We start from the raw sequence: 20,734 nt of genomic DNA, 5'->3' as shown, positions 1-20,734 counted from the left end.
TTGACTCTGGAAGGCAGAGGTTGCAATGAGTTGAGATCATGCTGCTGTACTACAGCCTGGGCAACATATTGAGACCGTGTCTCAAAAACAAACAAACAAAAAAAAAAAAGAAAAATTTTAAAATCAGTAAACCACGTTGTAAACAGATGTACTATCATCTAGGCTTTTATTTATTTATTTATTTATTTTTTTTTTTTTTGAGACGGAGTCTTGCTCTGTCACCCAGGCTGGAGTGCAGTGGTGCAATTTTAGCTCACTGCAACCTCCGACCTCTGGGTTCAAGTGATTCTCCTGCCTCAGCCTCCTGAGTAGCTGGGACTACAGGCAGGTGCCACCACACCCAGCTAATTTTTTGTATTTTTAGTAGAGATGGGGTTTCAATGTGTTAGCCAGGATGGTCTCGATCTCCTGAACTCGTAATCCGCCCGCCTCAGCCTCCCAAAGTGCTGGGATTACAGGCATGAGCCACCATGCCTGGCCTGGCCTCCAACTCTTTAACTCAAGTGATCTGCCCTCCTGGGCTTCCCAAAGTACTGGGATTACAGGTGTGACCCACCATACCTTGCCAAAATTATTTTTTTTTAAAACTCCATTTACTACTATTCCCAATTTAAATTGTATTTTATTTAGAGACAAGGTCTCACTCCATTGCTCAGGCTGAAATGCAGTGGCAAAATCATAGCTCACTGCATCCTTGAAACTCCTGGGCTCAAGGAATCCTCCTTCCTCAACTTCCTGAGTAGCTGGTACTATAGGTGTGTGCCACTATGTCCAGCTAAGTTTAAATGTTTTTGTAGAGACAGGGTCTTGCCATGTTGCCCAGGCTGGTCTCAAACCCCTGGCCTCAAGCCATCCTCTCACCTTGGCCTCCCAAAGTGCTGGGATTACAAGTGTAAGCCACTATGCCCCGCTGGTTTACTGAATATTTTAAGCCTACTGTTGAGGTCTACTGCTCCTAAAAACAAGATTTCTTTAAAATGATTACTGCTCATTGATAATGTACATAGTTATCCAAGAGCTCTGATGGAGATGTCCAAAGAGACGAATGTTGTTTTCTTTTTCTTTTTTTTTTTTTTGAGACGGAGTTTCGCTCTTGTTGCCCAGGCTGGAGTGCAATGGTGCGATATCAGCTCACTGCAACTTCCGCCTCCTGGGTTCAAGTGATTCTCCTGCCTCAGCCTCCCGAGTAGCTGGGATTACAGGTGCGCCCCACCACACCCGGCTAATTTTGTATTTTTAGTAGAGATGGGGTTTCTCTATGTTGATCAGACTGGTCTCGGACTCCTGACCTCAGGTGATCCTCCCGCCTCAGCCTCCCAAAGTGCTGGGATTACAGGCATGAGCCACCATGCCCAGCTGAATGTTGTTTTCCTGCCTGCTAACATAGCATCCATCCTGTAGTCCATGGTTTAAGGAGTAATTTAGACTTTCAAGTCTCATTATTTAAGAAATACATTTCGCCAGGCATGGTGGCTCATGCACTTTGGGAGGCCTAAGTGGATGGATTGTTTGAGGCCAGGAGTTGGATACCGGCCTGGGCAACACAGGGAGACCCCATCTCTACAAAAAATACAAAAATTAGCCTGGTGTGGTGGTGTGCGCCTGCAGTCCCAGCTACTCAGGAGACTGAAGTGGGAGGATCAACTGAGCCCTGGAGGTTGAGGCTGCAGTGAGCCGTGATGGCGCCACTGAACTCCAGCCTGGGTGAGACAGAGCCAGACCCTGTCTCAAAAAAACAAAACAGGAATCCCAGCACTTTGGGAGGGCGAGGCTGGTGGATCACTTGAGATCAGGAGTTGGAGACCAGCCTGGCCAACATGATAAAACCCTGTCTCTACAAAAAATACAAAATTTAGCTGGGCATGGTGTTGTGCGCCTGTAATCCCAGCTACTTGGGAGGCTGAGGCAAGAGAATTGCTTGAACCCAGGAGGCAGAGGTTGCAGTGAGCCGAGATTGTGCCACTGCATTCCAGCCTGGGTGACAGAGTGAGACTCCAGCTCAAAAAAAAACAAAAAACAAAAAAACCCAACCAAACACACACACACACACACACACACACACACACACACACACACGGTGATGGCTATGCAAATTAAATATAGCTTCACCAATCAGCTTGCTTCTCCTAATCCCTCATAGAAATCTTGGAGTAGCCCTGGGGTGCAGTGAGGCCAGATTCCAGGAAGGGAATGGGTGGGATGGGTCTGGGTACTGGTGAGCAGCAGGGAGGGTAAGTAGGTTAGCTTCTGGGCCAAGGAGGGCTCCTGGAGGCTTGTTCTGGGTAAAAGCTGGTCTCCTTGAACCTCGGAAGGTGGGGGAACCCACATCCTGGTCTCACCCGCCCAACCGCCCACTCACCCTTGGGTTAGCAGCCATCTAAGCCCCACCCTCCCCCTCACACGCTTAGCTAGCCTGCCACAAGCTGGCCCCTTGGCCTCCTAGAGACCCTGACATCTCCACCAGCAGCATCTGTCCTCTCTCCTCAGGGAGGCAAGCATTTGATGCTCGAGGTCCCTGGCAGTTGTGGTCCTTGGCAAGTGATGTGTGAGTCCCATGTGTCATAGGAAGCTCCCCATCCCCATCTGGTGACCAAAGGCCTGGCTACAAGTAGTGAGTCCTTCCTCCTCCACCCAGACCTCACTGCTCAGATCCCCTTCGCCAACTGGGACATCTTCCGACATGGCCTGGATGCTGTTGCTCATCTTGATCATGGTCCATCCAGGTGACAGGGCGTGCGCTCAGGACCCCAAGGAGTGTGGGTGGGAGGAGGGAGATCCAGGAGGCTGGACTAGATGCTATAGGGAACGGGCTTGGTGGGGGCTGAAACACACGGCTCTGAGGGAGGAGTGGGACTGCTCCAAAGGTGACACTCAGTGGACTCCCCCAATTCACAGTCTCTCTGTGTCACCCACTGTGAGGCTTTTTAGTTTGAGAGATCCAAGTAAATCTATGATAAATTTCTTGGTGAAACTGTCTTTTTTTTTTTTTGAGACTGAGTCTCGCTCTGTCGCCTGGCTGGAGTGCAGTGGTGCGATTTTGGCTCACTGCAACCTCTGCCTCCCATTTTCAGGCGATTCTCCTGCCTCAGCCTCCTGAGTAGCTGGGACTACACGCACGCACGACCACACCTGGCTAATTTTTTTTTTTTTTTTTTTTTTTTGAGACGGAGTCTTGCTCTGTCACCTAGGCTGGAGTGCAGTGGCATGATCTTGGCTCACTGCAACCTCTGCCTCCTAGATTCAAGCAATTCTCCTGCCTCAGCCTCCTGGGTAGCTGGGATTACAAGCGCGCACCACCACACCCAACTAATTTTTGTATTTTTAGTAGAGACAGGGTTTTACCATGTTGGCCGGGCTGGTCTCGAACTCCTGACCTCAGGTGATCTGCCTGCCTCGGCCTCCTAAAGTGCGAGGATTACAGGCCTGAGCCACTGCGCCCAGCCATTTTTGTATTTTTAGTAGAGATGGGGTTTTGCTATGTTGGCCAGGTTGGTCTCAAACTCCTGATCTCAAGTGATCTGCCTGCCTCGGTCTCCCAAATTACTGGAATTATAGGCATGAGCCACTGTGACCGCCTGGTGGTGAAACTTTTTTTTTGAGACAGTTTCATTCTGTTGTCCAGTCTAGAGTACAGTGGCAGTATCTCAGCTCACTGCAGCCTCCACCTCCTGGGTACAAATGATTCTCCTGTCTCAGCCTCCCAAGTAGCTAGGATTACAGGTGCGTGCCATTACTGCTGGCTAACTTCTGTATTTTTAGTAGAGACGAGGTTTCACCATGTTGGCCAGGCTGGTCTCAAACTCCTGACCTCAGGTGATCCACTCGCCTTGGCCTCCCAAAGTGTTGGGATTATAGGCGTGAGCCACTGCGCCCGGCCGAAACTGTTTTTAATGAACTGAGAGACCTTAACTATCAGGCATATTATTAACTAAATGCAGGAGTTCTCAAAATGTGGATTTCTGGGAACCTAGAACAAATGCTTAGGCCCCACTCCAGACCTACTGAGTCAAAAACTCGGGGGGTAGGCCCAGGAATCTGTTCTAGCAGATGCTCCAGGTAATTTCCATACACACTCAAGTTTGAGAACCACTGAAATAGAATGACTTGTAAATTTCCCTAAGTAGATAATTTAATCAGGGATTTTAATATTTGGTTTAATTCATCAACATGGACGGGTTAAATAGGAATCTCAACCAATTAAGGCCACGTCTTCACCTGGAGATTTAATTAGTTACTTTCTTTAACGAAAAACCAAGAGTGGCTGGGTGCACTTTGGGAGGCCGAGGCAGGTGGATCACTTGAGATCAGGAGTTTGAGACCAGCCTGGTCCGAGGTGGGTGGATCACTTGAGGTCAGGAGTTTGAGACCAGATGGTGAAACCCTGTCTCGACTGAAAATACAAAAATTAGTCAGTCATGGTGGTGGGTGCCTGTAGTCCCAGCTACTTGGGAGGCTGAGGCACCAGGATCGCTTGAACCCAGGGGATGGAGTTTGCAGTGAGCCAAGATTGCACCACTGCATTCCAGCCTGGGCAACAGAGCAAGACCCCATCTCAAAAAAGGAAAAAAGAAAAAGAGGAAGGATGGCTTACTGTACAATGCCATTTGTACTAAAATAATACCTGGATAATATAATGAGTGATATTAGTTAACTAGGCAGCTGCATTCATTAATGAGCTTAATTTCACCATGATGGTTTACATTTCAGCTAGACAAGTTACTACTGAACTGGCTGGAGAATGATGGCAGAGGGTGAGAGTGAGAGTTGGTATAGGAAGAATTTGAAAAATGATTTTTATTTTTTATTTTTTGAGATGGAGTCTTGCTTTGTCGCCCAGGCTGGAGTGCAATGGCGCAATCTCGGCTCACTGCAACCTCTGCCTCCCGGGTTCAAGCGATTCTCTTGCCTCAGCCTCCCGAATAGCTGGGATTACAGGTGCACACCACCATGCCCGGCTAATTTTTGTATTTTTTTAGTAGAGACGGGGTTTCACCATGTTGGCCAGGATGGTCTCGATCTCCTGACCTGGTGATCCGCCCACCTCGGCCTCCCAAAGTGCTGGGATTACAGGTGTGAGCCACTGCACCCAGCCGAAAAATGATTTAATAAGCAATGTTAAGAAATCAGATTGGTTAAGAGGGAAGGGTTTAATGAGGCACCCAAAGTATCTATTCCCATGCACCCTATGCCTGGAGAAAGCTGGGATGTTCTACTCCAAGCTCTGTTGTCTTTTCTCTTTGGAATAACTGGGGAGGTGTTTCTCTGGGTCTTCCTTCTGCCCCCAGGATCCTGTGCTCTCTGGGTGTCCCAGCCCCCTGAGATTCGTACCCTGGAAGGATCCTCTGCCTTCCTGCCCTGCTCCTTCAATGCCAGCCAAGGGAGACTGGCCATTGGCTCCGTCACGTGGTTCCGAGATGAGGTGGTTCCAGGGAAGGAGGTGAGGAATGAAACCCCGGAGTTCAGGGGCCGCCTGGCCCCACTTGCTTCTTCCCGTTTCCTCCATGACCACCAGGCTGAGCTGCACATCCGGGACGTGCGAGGCCATGACGCCAGCATCTACGTGTGCAGAGTGGAGGTGCTGGGCCTTGGTGTCGGGACAGGGAATGGGACTCGGCTGGTGGTGGAGAAAGGTGAGATGCTGGGAGGTGGTGTCTCCTCCTGGCTGGAGGCCCCAAGAGGCAATGTCCTTGGGAGGCAGGGATGCTCCTCTGAGGCCCCTTCCCTCCCTGAGCCTGTGTGCACTTCTTCCCCAACCCCCGTCTCCATTGCCCCATGCAGAACATCCTCAGCTAGGGGCTGGTACAGTCCTCCTCCTTCGGGCTGGATTCTATGCTGTCAGCTTTCTCTCTGTGGCCGTGGGCAGCACCGTCTATTACCAGGGCAAATGTGAGTAATGGAGCCAGGGGCAATAGTGGACGGGATGGGAGGGGCAGTAAGAGAGTGGGAGGAGGGAGGACAGAGACCAGGAAGAGGAGAGCCTCGGGACTGCAACACTGAGCAGCTCCTGTCCTCTCTCTGACCAGGCCACTGTCACATGGGAACACACTGCCACTCCTCAGATGGGCCCCGAGGAGTGATTCCAGAGCCCAGAGGTCCCTAGTCCTCTTCAAAAGACCCCAATAAATCTGCCCCACCACTAACTCCTCATGAGTCTCAAGTGTTTTCTTTTCCATTCTCCAGATGCCAAATCTACTCTCTCCGGATTCCCCCAACTCTGAACTTTCCCTTCCACCAGGTCTGACCTGGAAAGGTCCAAGAAGGCAGCTGCCGGCTGTGGTCCCAGCGCCCCTCCCACCACCATGTGGGAGCTCAGCACAGCTGCTTCCCCCAGTCCCAGGAGGCTGAGCCTGATTGTCCTGAGAAATGGGAAGGATCAGATATGACTCCTCCTTGGCAACTGCCCTTTCCTGCCAGGCCCACACATACCCTCTTCTGGCTGTTAGGGGAGCTTGGGTCCCTGAACACTGTCATTCACCCAATAAATTACTATTTGACCCCAGAGTGGGTGGAAGGGTGAGCCACGTGTTTTTTTATTTTAATTTTTAAAAAATTAAAAAAATTCCCTATTCAAAGGTCAAAAAGCCACATAAGTTTTGATGATGATCATTTTGAACGGAGGCTCGAGATGGACTGAGAGGACTGAGACACAGAAGTGGGGGGACCATGGTTTTTACTGGCTGGACCACAGGGGGACCCTGTCCACCCGCCTGGGTTGAGGAAGGTGTCTGGCGTGCTCAGGTGGGTTTGTTCTCAGCAATGCAGGCATAGTCAGCTCTTGGATCCTCCTTGGTGCCTCTCTTGTCTCTGCCCCTGAGGTCAGGTCCCTCACTGCTGGGCACTGGCAGCCTCTGCAGAGATGCATAGTGGAGTTCCTGCTCTGAGGAGCCCTGGGCCTGGGACCAGGACAGAAGGTGCTGATGGGAGGCGATGCCGTCAGATCCTTCCCTGTGAGTTCTGCTCCCACCTCCAGCCTTTCTTACTTCTCTCCCTCTCTCTCTCTCTCTCTCCCTCTCTCTCTCTCTCTCTCTTTTTCTTTGGAGACAGAGTCCCACTATGTTGTCCAGGATTGTCTTCAACCCCTGAGCTCAAGCTATCTTCCTGCCTCAGCCTTGCAATAGCTGGAATGACAGACGTGAGCCACTGTGCCTGGTTCTGGAGCCTCTCTCTCTCTCTCTCTTTCATTGCTCTTCTCTTTGTGTCTCTCTCACTCTCATTTTCTCCCTGTCTCTCCTATCCTCTGTCTCACTTTTTCTCTTGGTTTCTGTCTCATTTTCTCTTTCTCTTTTGCCTTGATTTTCTCTGCCTCTCTCATGCTCCTACTTTCTCTCTCCTTGTCTCCCGTCCCCAACCCTCCTCTCAGCACTCAGCCATGCTTCTCCCCACTCACCCACTCAGGATCTCTCTTGCCCTCCCCCTTCCCTGTCCCCAGACTCACCCAGCTCCTCTCCAGCCTCTTTACTGGAAGAAAAGAAGAAGCTCAGCACAGCCCACCCTTTGTGCTTCTCCCGGGCCCTCCCGGGCTCCCCCCACCAGCAGGCGTGGACTCCCCTGTTGGCTTCCCAGTGGCTCCAGGGCCAGGCAGTGTTCTGGGAAAGCAGTGGGAAAGCGTGTGGGGGTGGGGGCACAGGGGGCACTGCTGCAGGGGGAGGGAGGGAGTGCAGCACTCACCTCTTCGATGCAGCCAACACAGGCAGGCGGACAGAAGGACCACTGCCAGAAGCAGGAGCCCGCCCAGCCCCAGGCCCCCGTAGATGCGTATATCTTCAGGGAAGAGGGCTCAAGGTTAGAAAGCCCATTCCTTCTCCAGCGTACCCCAGCCTCCTGGTTGGTTGCAGCTTTCTCAGATTCCCTCTCCAACAGTTTTAGAGGCAGAAAAATATACCCTCAGAACTTCTCCATCCCAGACCTTAATACCTCACCTCTTACCAGGTTTCTGGGCCTCCTGTGAGGTCCCTTTCCCTCCTGTACCAGCTGTCCCCAGAGGCCTGTCCACCTAGTCATGAGCTGCATACATCACTGTTCCCCATCACTTCCTAAGCTCCCAGGACCCTCTCTATGCAGATGCAAGAGACACTTTACTTACCATCATTCCGCGATAACATTAGGTCAGGGATCAGGGACTGGCCTGGAGGTCAGGAACTCTAGTCCTTGCTCTTTTAGGCGAAATGATCAGGGGCTGGTGACTTGCCTCAAGTTCCTCATCTGTGAAGTGAGGGGCCCTCTGTTATAATCGTTCCCAGGCTGGGGAGCCTCCCTTATGTGCCAACCCTGAGCTGGGCACTTTCCATTCCTCACTGCTAATCCCCAGAACATAGGGTATCATGGTGCCCGTTGCCCAAGTAAAGACCCGAGATTCAAGCCTGGACTTTACTAGGTCACCCATCCCAGAAAGGTGGAGCTGGGGTTTAAGGCCAGCTCTGCCCAACTCCAGAGCCCAGCCCTTTCCTCTGCCCTGGGCTGACCAGGTGGTTTGGAGGGGACTTTCCAGCCCTGGATGGTTCTAGGTGCTGGTAAGGGGATGATGGAGGGGAAGGAGCCTGGGCCTGGGTGGGTGTGGGCACTGGGGGGAAGTAGGGAGGGTGATATCAGCACACCCAGCAGGTGGGCTGCTCCCTGAGCTGCAGAGCAGCGCGGGAGTGTGGGGGCCCCCTTGGCTGGTGTGGAGAGCTGCTTCCCACAGGCAGATGCTGCTAGGGCTGAAGTGGGGCATGGAGGAGTATCTGGGGCCCCATAACTTCCCCTCAGGCACTTCCTCCCCTCCAACCACTGGTTCCTGTTTGAGGGTGAAGAGGGGGCCGTTCTCTTCACCCCAGAGCCAGATATACTGACTAGGGTCTGGAAACTGGGACCCTTCTGGGTTTAAGAGGAATTCTGGGGGGTGGGGAGCAGAAGTGCAGGTGGAGGCCATAAGGGCCGTGGGCACAGAAATGAATTGTCTTTAATTTCTTTGGGGAGCAGAGACTCAGAGGATTCCTCGACGGCCCAGGGAAACTCAAACCCATACTCTCCCTCCCCTCATCTTAGCTTCACCCCACTCTGGGGTGTGACCATCCTTCCACCAAGGTCCCTGCCCATTCCCAGCTTACCCAGAGCTTGTGGCCTGCAGGATGGACAGACTCCAAACTGGCCAGTGCTGTCTGGCTGAAGAGAAGTGTTGCCACCTCAGACATTCCTGCCCCTCCTCTGGCTTTAACTTCTCCCCCAGCCTGGGTTCCTCCCCAGCATTGTTAGGAGAGGAAGTTCGGCTCCAGGGTTAGGGTTACAACATCTTTCTTTTCAAACTTCTGGGCCTGTAGCTAGGGCCATAATCTGCCTCAGCTCCAGTCATTTCACTGATCCTGCCACTAGTCAGCAAACACCCACCACCTTCAGGTGTCTTCCTTGATTAACTCTTCTCTATTACCTCTTACACTGCATCTGTTGAGACCTCTTGATCTTGGCATATGTCTGTGGACACATGTACCCTGCTCCAGTTCAGACTGGGAGCTCTGGCATATTTGGTGTTCTGGTGACCCACTTGGTGTTCTGCAGCTCTATGCAGCAGGCTGCTTGGCTGTCTGATTAACAAACATGAGAGTTAAAGGCAGCCATACTAGATCTACATGAGCCCTGTGGATAGATCAAGGACAGAAAGTTGGTGACAAGTTGGTGACAGGAAAGGAGGTGTGGGCAATACAGGTGGACTTCCTGTAGGAGGCAGCATTCTGGCATTGAACACAGAACTAAGTAAAGGCAGCGGCCTGAGGCTCTCTGGAGAGACCTGGGTGAAGGCTTCTTAGTGGCACTGTGATGGAGAAGGAGATGGGTGCTGGAGGATTGCACACCCACTCCTTGAGGAGGGTGAAGACTGGGGAGCGCCTGTAAGGCAAGGGGTGAGGAGGAGATGTGGTGCCTGGGTGGGTCCATATTAATTTGCGTTTCCCCTTCCAAATTCAAGAACCTTCTACTTCCTCCCCAACCCTTCTCCCCATCCTCCATGTTCCCTATGCTGAATAATATTCAGGGTTTTTTGTTTGTTTGTTTTGTTTTTTTTTTACATTTTATTATTAAAAAGTGCAAACATAGGGTGAAATGAGAATAATTGTACAGTGAACATATTCTTACCACCTAGATGCTACTATTGACATTTTTTGTTTTGTTTTGTTTTTGAGATGGGGTCTCACTCTGTCACTCAGCCTGAAGTGCAGTGGTGAAATCATAGCTCACTGCAGCCTTGAATTCCTGGGCTCAGAGGTCCTCCCACCTTAGCCTTCTGAGTAGCTAGGACTACAGACACCAGCTACCACATGAGGCTTTGTAGAAATGGGGTCTTACTATGTTGCCCAGGCTGGTCTTGAACTCCTGGTCTCAAGCAATCTTTCCACCTTAGCCTTCCAAAGTGCTGGAATTACAGGAGTGGGCCACTGCACCTGGCTCTATTAACATTTTTTATTTGCTTTATCACATATTTATCAATCCATCTCATTTTTAAATATCTTTTAAAATTACAAATATCAGTACATTTTACATCTAAACCCTTCAGAAGCTTAACATTGACTGAAGTTCAGTATTTATTTCCCCATTTCTTTTCTGGCCTGAGGAAGGCAAATTTTACATACAAATCTCAAGTCAGTACTCTTTTTTTTTTTGAGACGGAGTCTTGCTCTGTTGCCCAGGCTGGAGTCCAGTGGTGTGATCTTGGCTCACTGCAACCTCTGCCTTCTGGGTACAAGCGATTCTCCTGTCTCAGCCTCCCAAGTAGCTGGGACTACAGGTTTGTGCCACCATATCCAGCTAATTTTTGTATTTTTAATGGAGAAGGGGTTTCACCATGTTGGCCAGGCTGGTCTCAAACTCTTGACCTCAAGTGATCCACCTGCCTTGGTCTCCTAAAGTGCTGGGATTATAGGTGTGAGCCACCTCGCCTGGCCTAATACTGTTTTGTTTGTTCGTTTTTGTTTTAAGACAGAGTCTTGTTCTTGTCACCCAGGCTGGAGTGCAATGGCATGATTTCGGCTCACTGCAACTTCCGCCTCCTGGGTTCAAGTGATTCTCCTGCCTCAGCCTCCCAAGTAGCTGGAATTAAAGGTGCCTGCCACCACGCCCCGCTAATTTTTATATTTTTAGTAGAGACGGGGTTTCACCATGTTGACCAGGCTGCTCTCGAGCTCCTTACCTCAGGTGATCCACCTTCCTTGGCCTCCCAAAGTGCTGGGATTATAGGCAAGAGCCACTGCGCCCGGCCCCGGTATTCAGTTTTTAAACTGTCTTGTCATCAAGGCTCTGGAGCCAGATGCCTGGGTTCAAATTCTGGTTCTGCCACTGACTCTGTGAGCTCCATAAGTTTCTTAACCTCTCTGTACCTCAGTTTCCTCTTAGGGTTTTTGTCAGGATTATAATTATTGGCTGGGCATGATGGCTCATGCTTGTAATCCCAGCACTTTAGGAGGCCAACACGGGCAGATCACGTGAGTCCAGGAGTTTGAGCCCAGCCTGGGCAATGTGGCAAAAATCCATCTCTACAAAAAATGCAAAAATTAGCTGGGCATGGTGGCATGTGCCTATAGTCCCAGCTATTCAGGAGGCTGAGGTAGGTGAATCCATAGATCCTGGGAGGTCAAGGCTGCAGTGAGCCATGATCCTGCCATTGCATTCCAGTCTGGGTGACATAGCGAGACCCTGTCTCAAAAAAAAAAATTATTAAAGTGTGTAAATCAGTGGCATAAACATGTTAAGTGCATTTTGTGGGTCAGCTATATTATTATTAGTATTACGGAAACACATAGAGATGTTACCAAGAAGGGGAGATGATTGGAGCCACTTCCAGCTTCCTTGGACCTGGTCTTTCTTCCCTTGACTCTTTTTTTTTTTTTTTTTTTTTTTGAGAGAGAGTCTCAGCCTGTCACCCAGGCTGGAGTGCAATGGTGCAATCTTGGCTCACTGCAACCTCTGCCTCCCAGGTTTAAGTGATTCTCCTGCCTCAGCCTCCTGTGTAGCTGGAATTACAGGCGCGTGCCACCACGCCCGGCTAACTTTTTGTATCTTTAGTAGAGACAGGGTTTCACCATGTTGGCCAGGCTGGTCTCGAACTCCTGACCTCAAGTGATCCACCTGCCTCAGCTTCCCAAAGTGCTGGGATTACAGGTGTAAGCCACTACCCCGGCTACTCCCTTGACTCTTAACCACTCATGCTGCCTACATCTACCATTCATGTGGTCCTTGCTGCTTTGTTTTGGTTATTCCTGCATTTATTTGTCCTTTTATTCATTTATGTATAAACATTTAGTAAGCACCTACTAATGGATAGGGCTCATTGTAGACTTCGAAGCTCTCTGAGGGTGGGAGTATGCCTCGTCCATCTGTCTTTACTTTTTGTAGCAAGGGAGGTAAAGCTCCATTTCCATCCCTCCTTAGTGAGTCAGTAGTCAGTGGTGAGGCTAAGGCTTACCTCTCCCTTTCTCACTCAGCACAGGGGGCTGGAGATGAGCAAGGGAATGGGAGGAGGTCAGCCCAGTATGGGAATCAGTTCTTCTCAGGGAACCCAGACATCCATCCCTCAAGATTCCAGTCCTTGTCCTAGTGCGGCCCTTGACCTCAGAGACGGGATCAGCTCTTCCTCCAGCACCTACCTTGAGGGTATAGAAGAATGCAAACCACATTGGAAACCTGGAGATCTGTGTTCTCATTTCAGCTCTGCTGACTGGCTTCCTGCAAGCTACCTTCCCTCCCTGGGCCTCAGTTTCCCTCTCTGCTGAGCCAGAAGATGTCTAAAGACCCCTTTGGTTCCACCCTGAGAGCCTGTCTCCCTACCTCAACTTCTTCCCCAGTTCAGAGAACCCAGGCATCCAGCTGCCCCACCCCAGCTCCGGGTAAACAGGAAGCTGGGTGAGGGGAGCAGGGGTGTGCGGAAAGTCCCAGCCAGGTGTGCAGGTCTACAGGGAGGGGGTGGGCCCGTCCCTGAGGTATGAAAGCCCCCTGCTCTGGCTCTGGTTCAGTCTCAATGGGGGCACTGGGGCTGGAGGGCAGGGGTGGGAGGCTCCAGGGGAGGGGTTCCCTCCTGCTAGCTGTGGCAGGAGCCACTTCTCTGGTGACCTTGTTGCTGGCGGTGCCTATCACTGTCCTGGCTGTGCTGGCCTTAGTGCCCCAGGATCAGGGAGGACTGGTGAGTGGCTGCAACAGGCCCTGGTGGAGAGCTGTATCTTGCGGATGCTTGGCTTCCTCTGGTTGTGCCTGTGGTCTTTTGCCCCCTCTGGCTCAGCTGGCTCGGCTGTCCCTGGTGGGGATGTCTTGTCTCTTTGCTGACTCTCTTTCCATGTTCCTGTGATGTTGTGCTTGTGTCCCGACATAAGCCCCTTGTGTCTCCTCTCCTCTTCCCGAGGTACATCTGTTTCTCCGCCCAAGTACCTATGCCTTGCTTGTTCTCCCTTCTAGGGAGGTGTGTGTTGGGGATGGTGCTGGTAGGAGAAACCCCAGGCCTGCAGCTTGGGTCCACTTTCAGAGGGGTAGGGGTGACATGAGCTGAATCTGAACTCTGGGCACTGTGACCCCACCCAACCAGGTAACGGAGACGGCTGACCCCGGGGCACAGGCCCAGCAAGGACTGGGTAAGAGCAGACTGTCTCTCCTTCCCCGCTTCAGCCCCTCAGGGGCTCCCAGCTCCCTGCTGCGTCCCCAGATACCTCTTCCTCTAGGAATCCAGGCTCCCCATCCCTGCGCCCTGTTCTCTCAAGGGTAGCCTGCATGGGTGGCTGCCCTGGCCCCAATCGTGGACTCTTTGCCCCTTCCAGGGTTTCAGAAGCTGCCAGAGGAGGAGCCAGAAACAGATCTCAGCCCCGGGCTCCCAGCTGCCCACCTCATAGGTAAGGACCTCCAAGACCTGAATAAGAGTGTAAATAATCCGAAGGTTCCAGTTCTGCTCGCCCAGAGTCCTTCGGCTCCATGATTCCAGTGCTCGGTTTCCCACCCGCTTCACGACCTTTTGTCGCTCGTGCCCACTCTTACGCTCGTCCCCGCAGTGTAGTTTCTTCTTCCCTTCGGTGCAAGCAAAAGCCGGCCTGGAGGTCCCCACTACAGCGTTCTGCACCCCACATCCGTGTTCCCTCGGCCCCCAACTCGCACTCATCCCAGAAACAGCACCATCCCTCCTCCCCCGGCCCGGCTCGGCTCCCGCAGGGGCTAAAAGCCGCCACTTCCCCAGAAGTCCCAAGCCTTTAGGATCGCATTCCCAAGAGCGCGTCGGCCCGTGTCTCCGCAGGCGCTCCGCTGAAGGGGCAGGGGCTAGGCTGGGAGACGACGAAGGAACAGGCGTTTCTGACGAGCGGGACGCAGTTCTCGGACGCCGAGGGGCTGGCGCTCCCGCAGGACGGCCTCTATTACCTCTACTGTCTCGTCGGCTACCGGGGCCGGACGCCCCCTGGCGGCGGGGACCCCCAGGGCCGCTCGGTCACGCTGCGCAGCTCTCTGTACCGGGCGGGGGGCGCCTACGGGCCGGGCACTCCCGAGCTGCTGCTCGAGGGCGCCGAGACGGTGACTCCAGTGCTGGACCCGGCCAGGAGACAAGGGTACGGGCCTCTCTGGTACACGAGCGTGGGGTTCGGCGGCCTGGTGCAGCTCCGGAGGGGCGAGAGGGTGTACGTCAACATCAGTCACCCCGATATGGTGGACTTCGCGAGAGGGAAGACCTTCTTTGGGGCCGTGATGGTGGGGTGAGGGAATATGAGTGCGTGGTGCGAGTGCGTGAATATTGGGGGCCCGGACGCCCAGGACCCCATGGCAGTGGGAAAAATGTAGGAGACTGTTTGGAAATTGATTTTGAGCCTGATGAAAATAAAGAATGGAAAGCTTCAGTGCTGCCGATAAAGATGCTGAGTTGCGACACACGTCTTAATTCAGGGTGGGTGCACGGGTGTGGGTTAAATATTCTCAGTACTCTTCTGGTTGCTTGAAACAATTCATCACAACACAGTGTATGGCCTTTGCTCCTAGGGATGATGGTCTGCCTGTCCCACCCCCTCCCTGCCTCTGAATGGCCAGGCCCCACCATTAGTCCAGTTGGAGGGTGGGAGGAAGGGGGACTTCTCAAACTCCGAAGCTTCTCTAGGCATCCTGATTTTCAGGGCCACATGGTCCCAACCAGACTCTGCACCACACTCTTTTCTCTTGGGTACCCCTCAACAGTGAGAGGGGTCATTACAGAGCCCAGCAAGCACCACTCAGAAAGGCCCAGCAGCAGAGTTAGCCCCTATCATGACAGAGGAATGAAGCCTGGAGGGGCCCCGCACTTCTCCCCCTAGAGCTGCCTGAAGGCCTCTCTGTCTCCTACCCGACAGTCAACTCTTCTCCTTCAAGGAGCTTAATTCAAGGCTCATGGGGTCTGAAGGGAGGAGGCTGAAGGAGAAAGAAGGGGAGAATATTAGAGAGAGATGGGGATGGCAGGAAGGAGCCCGTGGTGCCTGAAAACACCAGGAAGTTCTGGGGAGGAGGAAAAACCGATGCCCCACTTAGGGTGTCCCATTTAGGGTGAGACGGAAAATCCTCACCTTTTTTTCACACTTTAGGTCCCCCTTCCCAAAAGTGAGTAAGTGTGGGTGCTTCTGGGATGAGTAACAGTGTCCCCCATTACTTCATGACTGACTTTCAGCCACAGGCTGGAGGAGGCAGAGGGTGACCCAAGGCCCTATCTAGGTCACCCCAATGGGTCACCCTACCCCCTCAGCCTACCACACGGTTTTCTCCTGCCTGGCACCCCAGGGCTGGAGGTAAAGCCTAATTTCCGAGCTCAGTGGGGGCTCCCAGTCTTGGGGGGCTCAATTTCCGTCTCCATATTTGTTTTTGGAATTATTATTTTTTGAGACAGGGTCTCGTTCTGTCACCCAGACGGGGGTACAGTGGCATGATCATAGCTTACTGTAACCTCAAACTCCTGGGCTTGAGTGATCCTCCTGCCTCAGCCTCCTGAGGAGCTAGGATTACAGGCATGCACCACTACACCTGACTAATCTTTAATTTTTTTTGTAGAAACAAGGTCTTGCTATGTTGCACAGGCTGGTCTTGAACTAGTGGGCTCAAGTGGTCCTCCCACCTCAGCCTCCCAAAGTGTTGGGATAACAGGCATGAGCCACTGCGCCCCACCCTTATTTGTCTTTGACTCTCTCCAGAAGAGCCTTCATCCAGGGAGGGGGTGCTTTTCTCTTTCCGGATTACCCACCTCTCACCTCTCCCCTCCTTCACACAAAGACCAGTGGGACCAAGCCGGCATGTGAGTCCTTCACCCACATCTTATTCCTATGTTTCATTCTTTTTTAAAAAATAGAGACAGGATCTCACTATGTTGCCCAGGTTGCTCTGGAACTCCTGGGTTCAAGCGATCCTCTCACCTTGGCCTTGCAAAGTGGTAGGATTACAGGTGCATGCCACCACGTCCGGCAGTTCGGTTCCTTGTTCTTTATGGTCCTCAGTCTCTTCGATTTCACCCACTGAGAGAATGGAAGGGGATAGAACAGGTGGAAACTGGTTGAAGGAAGCCAGAATTCACTAAGTGCCCACTGTGCCAAGGGCTGAGTGAGGTCCTCTGATGGAGGTCAGGCCTTCTCTCACATGCCCTATGTGTGGTGGACATTCCTATCCCCATTGGATAGATAGGTTAAGTGGCTGGTTCAGGTTGCAGAGTTAGGACAGGGTGATTTGAAGCCTAGACACCCGAATCTCTGGAAGTCCCTTGGCTGTGTGATTCAGGTACCTGAGAATGCGGCTCCTCTCCAGCTCTCTCCGGACTGCTGGCCAGCTGCAACAGCCGGAAATCTCACCTGAGCTGCAGGATTTTCCCAGCAAGGATTGGAATTCCCAGAGTTGGAAATTCCCATGCCCTGAGGGAGAGGTAATTAGGTTCAGGCTCTTGTTTCCTGGGGGATGGGGAATATTCTGTTGGGCTTTGTTTATGTAGGGTCTCCAGGGCCCTAGGAGTCTAAGGATGGGACTGGGTCCGAGGGATCTTAAAGCCTGTGGAGAGAGGACTTAGGGAGCTTCTTCCCACCCACAAGAAGAAGCAGATGCAGAATTAATTCCAAGAAGGAGACCATGTTTCTTTTCTAAGCAAACTTTATTTCTCGCCACTGAATAGTAGGGCGATTACAGACACAACTCCCCTGGGGAGCAGAGGCTCAGCAATGAGTGACAGTTGGTCACCAAATCAGCATTGTTTAGACAACTTAATCAGATAAATATTTTAAAAAACATAATCAAAAGAAGGCACAGAGGCCAGGGGGCTACATGGGAACAGCCTATTGTTCAGCTCCGTTTTCACAGAAAACATGTCTGAGCCAAGGCAGCTCCTACATTGGGTCCCCCAGGATACCCCGACCTCCCAAATAAATACATTCATCTGTAAATAAATAAATAATAAATAAATAATAAATAATCACAAGTGCAAACATAAATAGAGGGAGCTGGCTCCATGGGGAGGGCTGGGCTCCGTGTCTCAAGGAAGTCTGGAAACATCTGGAGAGAGGAAGGCCTAAGGTCCACTTGTGTCAATTTCTAGGTGAGGTCTTCTCAAGTCCTGCAGAATTCTGGCCAGAATCAAAGGCTCCCTGGTCTCCAGATTCCAGATGTCAGGGATCAAAGCTGTAGGCCCCAGTGAGTTCTGGAGGCCCCAGTTTGAATTCTTAGTGGTTGCCAGCACTTCACTGTGCAGGCCACACATTCCTGAATCCCAGGTTTCGAAGTGGTGGTGTTGTTGCTTAAAGTTCTAAGCTTGGGTTCCGACCCTAAGCCCCCAATTCTCTTTTTGAGCCAGAAGAGGTTGAGGGTGTCTGAAGGAGGGGGTAATAAAGGGATTGGGGCAGGGGAGGCGTTTGGGAAGGTTGGATGTTCGTCCTCCTCACAGGGCAATGATCCCAAAGTAGACCTGTCCAGACTCGGCAAAGTCGAGATAGTCGGGCCGATTGATCTCAGCGCTGAGTCGGTCACCCTTCTCCAGCTGGAAGACCCCTCCCAGATAGATGGGCTCATACCAGGGCTTGGCCTCAGCCCCCTCTGGGGTCTCCCTCTGGCAGGGGCTCTTGATGGCAGAGAGGAGGTTGACCTTGGTCTGGTAGGAGACGGCGATGCGGCTGATGGTGTGGGTGAGGAGCACATGGGTGGAGGGGCAGCCTTGGCCCTTGAAGAGGACCTGGGAGTAGATGAGGTACAGGCCCTCTGATGGCACCACCAGCTGGTTATCTCTCAGCTCCACGCCATTGGCCAGGAGGGCATTGGCCCGGCGGTTCAGCCACTGGAGCTGCCCCTCAGCTTGAGGGTTTGCTGGAGGGAGGGAGAGAGGGAGAGGAGAGTCAGTGTGGCCATGTCGGTTCACTCTCCACATCCTGGCCCTCGAGCTCTGCCCACCCCACATCCGGTTCCTGTCCTCTCTGTCTGTCATCCCACATCCCACCTGGCCATGACGTTCTGAGTATCCCCCTAAGGCCTGTGCTGTTCCTCCACCCTTCCCTTGAGCTCAGCGAGTCCTTCTCACATTGTCTCCAAGTTCTGCCTACCATCAGCCGGGCTTCAACCCCCAAATCCTAGCCCTCCAAGTTCCAAGACACATCCTCAGAGCTCTTACCTACAACATGGGCTACAGGCTTGTCACTCGGGGTTCGAGAAGATGATCCTGAAGAGGAGAGAGAAAAGAAAAAGCTGAGACCCTTAAATTTCCTAGAAAATACCCCCCTACTTTCACCTCCATCCATCCTCCCCCAAGACCAAAACTTTAAATTTCCCCCACTGCTTCCATACCGGTACTAACCCTACCCCCAAACCCAAACCCAGAATTAGGAAAGAGGTTTGGAGACACTTACTGACTGCCTGGGCCAGAGGGCTGATTAGAGAGAGGTCCCTGGGGAACTGTTGGGGAGAAGGAGAATGGTTAACATCGAGGGAGTCACCCTTAAAGGAGGAACAGCTGGCTGCCTGTCTGGCCTGCGCTCTTAGCCCTGAGGTGTCTGGTTTTCTCTCTCCATTCATCTGTGTATTCACCTTCCAGGCATTCAACGACTCTTTCCCTGAGTGTCTTCTGTGTGGCAGACACCCTATCTTCTTCTCTCCTTATCTCCCCCATCTCTCTCCTTAGCTGTCATATTTCCCGCTCTCTTTCTGTCTCACCATCTTTATTCATATCACTTGTTTCTTCCCCCATCTCTCTTCTCACACCCCACATCTGTCTCCATATCTTATTTATATATCTGCTTGTTCATTCATTCATTCATTCGTTCACTCCATACACACTTAGTGAGCACCTTCCATGTGCCAGACATCCTGTCTCTCCATCTTTCTCTCTCTCTCTTCCCCATCTCTTGCCACATCTCTTTCTGCATCCCCATCTTTCTCCACGTTTTTTTCTCTCCATCCCTCCCTATCAGCGCACATCTTTCACCCATCCCATCTCTCTCCCTCTCTTGCGTCTCCATTTCCCCTTGGGTGGGAGAGTGGATGAAGGCTGGCCAGGCACTCACCTCTTCCCTCTGGGGGCCGATCACTCCAAAGTGCAGCAGGCAGAAGAGCGTGGTGGCGCCTGCCACGATCAGGAAGGAGAAGAGGCTGAGGAACAAGCACCGCCTGGAGCCCTGGGGCCCCCCTGTCTTCTTGGGGAGCGCCTCCTCGGCCAGCTCCACGTCCCGGATCATGCTTTCAGTGCTCATGGTGTCCTTTCCAGGGGAGAGAGGGTGGAGCCGTGGGTCAGTATGTGAGAGGAAGAGAACCTGCCTGGCAGCTTGTCAGGGGATGTGGCGTCTGAGGGTTGTTTTCAGGGGGGGTCTGTAGTTGCTTCTCTCCCTCTTAGCTGGTCCTCTGCTGTCCTTGCTGAGGGAGCGTCTGCTGGCTGGGTGTGCAAACAACTGCCTTTATATGTCCCTGGGGCGAGAGGAGGGCGGGGAAAGAATCATTCAACCAGCGGAAAACTTCCTTGGTGGAGAAACCCATGAGCTCATCTGGAGGAAGCGGTAGTGGGCCCTGCACCTTCTGTCTCGGTTTCTTCTCCATCGCGGGGGCGGGGATTTGGAAAGTTGGGGACACACAAGCATCAAGGATACCCCTCACACTCCCCATCCTCCCTGCTCCGATTCCGAGGGGGGTCTTCTGGGCCACTGACTGATTTGTGTGTAGGACCCTGGAGGCTGAACCCCGTCCCCATGCCCCTCAAAACCTATTGCCTCCATTTCTTTTGGGGACCAGGTCTGTGGTCTGTTTCCTTCTAACTTCCAGACAGGATGCAGGAAAAAGATAGAACTAGAACTGGGAGGGGCTTCAGAAAGCTGAGTCCTTGAGGGAGAGAAAACGGGGTTGGAGGGAAAAGCTGTGTTGAGTCCTGAGGCCTGTGTTTGGGTCCCTGCGGGGAGAAGGAGCTGGGGGCTTGGTGGCAGGCTTGAGGCCTCAGGAAAGGCTGGGTGGGGGTAGCAGGGACAAGCCTGGGACAGCCCCGGGGAGTGAAATCACCCCCGGGAATTCACAGACCCCACTGGGGCAGGCCTTCTTCTTTCATTCTGACCCAGAGACTCATAATGCTGGTTTCAGTCTTGGCTTCCAAGGAACTCTGGGGTCCCTGATTTTTTTCATGAAGCTCTCACTTCTCAGGGCCCCAGTGTGTGGCCATATCTTCTTAAACGTCCCCTGTATTCCATACCTGGAGGTCCTGGAGGCTCTTTCACTCCCTGGGGCCCTCTACATGGCCCTGTCTTCGTTAAGGGGGGGTCCCCATACTCGACTTCCATAGCCCTGGACA

At 52.4% G+C, this 20,734-nt stretch overlaps 4 protein-coding genes across 24 annotated transcripts; 2 read left to right on the top strand and 2 right to left on the bottom strand.

Annotated features, from left to right (window-relative positions):
• Positions 1 to 2,395: 2,395 nt before the first annotated feature.
• NCR3 (natural cytotoxicity triggering receptor 3) lies at positions 2,396 to 6,517 on the top strand. Of its 8 annotated transcripts, none has more exons than XM_009450796.4 (4): positions 2,396 to 2,723; positions 5,286 to 5,630; positions 5,779 to 5,886; positions 6,181 to 6,517. In XM_009450796.4, the coding sequence occupies exons 1-4, from the start codon at positions 2,681 to 2,683 to the stop codon at positions 6,216 to 6,218; spliced, it is 534 nt and encodes a 177-aa protein (XP_009449071.1). In that variant the 5' UTR covers positions 2,396 to 2,680; the 3' UTR covers positions 6,219 to 6,517. The 8 variants fall into 8 exon arrangements, with proteins under 8 accessions (XP_009449071.1, XP_009449070.1, XP_063667924.1 ...); XM_009450795.4 differs by lacking the exon at positions 6,181 to 6,517 and adding an exon at positions 6,024 to 6,175; NM_001009016.1 differs by having other exon boundaries at positions 2,630 to 2,723; positions 6,236 to 6,477.
• Positions 6,503 to 9,334, bottom strand: LST1 (leukocyte specific transcript 1). 12 transcript variants are annotated; one of them, XM_003950777.6, is made up of 5 exons: positions 9,087 to 9,334; positions 8,084 to 8,202; positions 7,669 to 7,761; positions 7,436 to 7,458; positions 6,503 to 6,893 (listed from the first exon to the last, which is right to left on the bottom strand). In XM_003950777.6, the coding sequence occupies exons 2-5, from the start codon at positions 8,100 to 8,102 to the stop codon at positions 6,735 to 6,737; spliced, it is 294 nt and encodes a 97-aa protein (XP_003950826.1). In that variant the 5' UTR covers positions 8,103 to 8,202; positions 9,087 to 9,334; the 3' UTR covers positions 6,503 to 6,734. The 12 variants fall into 12 exon arrangements, with proteins under 12 accessions (XP_003950826.1, XP_009449175.1, XP_063668366.1 ...); XM_009450900.5 differs by having other exon boundaries at positions 6,503 to 6,914; positions 9,087 to 9,177; XM_063812296.1 differs by lacking the exon at positions 9,087 to 9,334 and adding an exon at positions 8,595 to 8,743.
• A 3,609-nt stretch (positions 9,335 to 12,943) lies between these two features.
• Positions 12,944 to 14,825, top strand: LTB (lymphotoxin beta). Of its 2 annotated transcripts, NM_001076784.1 has the most exons (4): positions 12,980 to 13,141; positions 13,538 to 13,583; positions 13,767 to 13,838; positions 14,234 to 14,688. In NM_001076784.1, exons 1-4 carry the CDS (start codon positions 12,980 to 12,982, stop codon positions 14,686 to 14,688), a joined length of 735 nt encoding a protein of 244 aa, NP_001070252.1. The 2 variants fall into 2 exon arrangements, with proteins under 2 accessions (XP_009449146.4, NP_001070252.1); XM_009450871.4 differs by lacking the exon at positions 13,538 to 13,583 and having other exon boundaries at positions 12,944 to 13,141; positions 14,234 to 14,825.
• A 2,233-nt stretch (positions 14,826 to 17,058) lies between these two features.
• TNF (tumor necrosis factor) lies at positions 17,059 to 19,855 on the bottom strand. 2 transcript variants are annotated; one of them, XM_016954737.3, is made up of 4 exons: positions 19,470 to 19,855; positions 18,816 to 18,861; positions 18,581 to 18,628; positions 17,059 to 18,279 (listed from the first exon to the last, which is right to left on the bottom strand). In XM_016954737.3, the coding sequence occupies exons 1-4, from the start codon at positions 19,653 to 19,655 to the stop codon at positions 17,858 to 17,860; spliced, it is 702 nt and encodes a 233-aa protein (XP_016810226.1). In that variant the 5' UTR covers positions 19,656 to 19,855; the 3' UTR covers positions 17,059 to 17,857. The 2 variants fall into 2 exon arrangements, with proteins under 2 accessions (XP_016810226.1, NP_001038976.1); NM_001045511.1 differs by having other exon boundaries at positions 17,858 to 18,279; positions 18,581 to 18,631; positions 18,822 to 18,861; positions 19,470 to 19,655.
• Positions 19,856 to 20,734: the final 879 nt, after the last annotated feature.

Source organism: Pan troglodytes, chromosome 5 (assembly GCF_028858775.2).
Source record: "Pan troglodytes isolate AG18354 chromosome 5, NHGRI_mPanTro3-v2.0_pri, whole genome shotgun sequence".
Taxonomy (NCBI): domain Eukaryota; kingdom Metazoa; phylum Chordata; class Mammalia; order Primates; family Hominidae; genus Pan; species Pan troglodytes.
The sequence above is the reverse complement of the archived record's forward strand: the minus strand, read 5'-3'. Positions and strand labels throughout refer to the sequence as shown.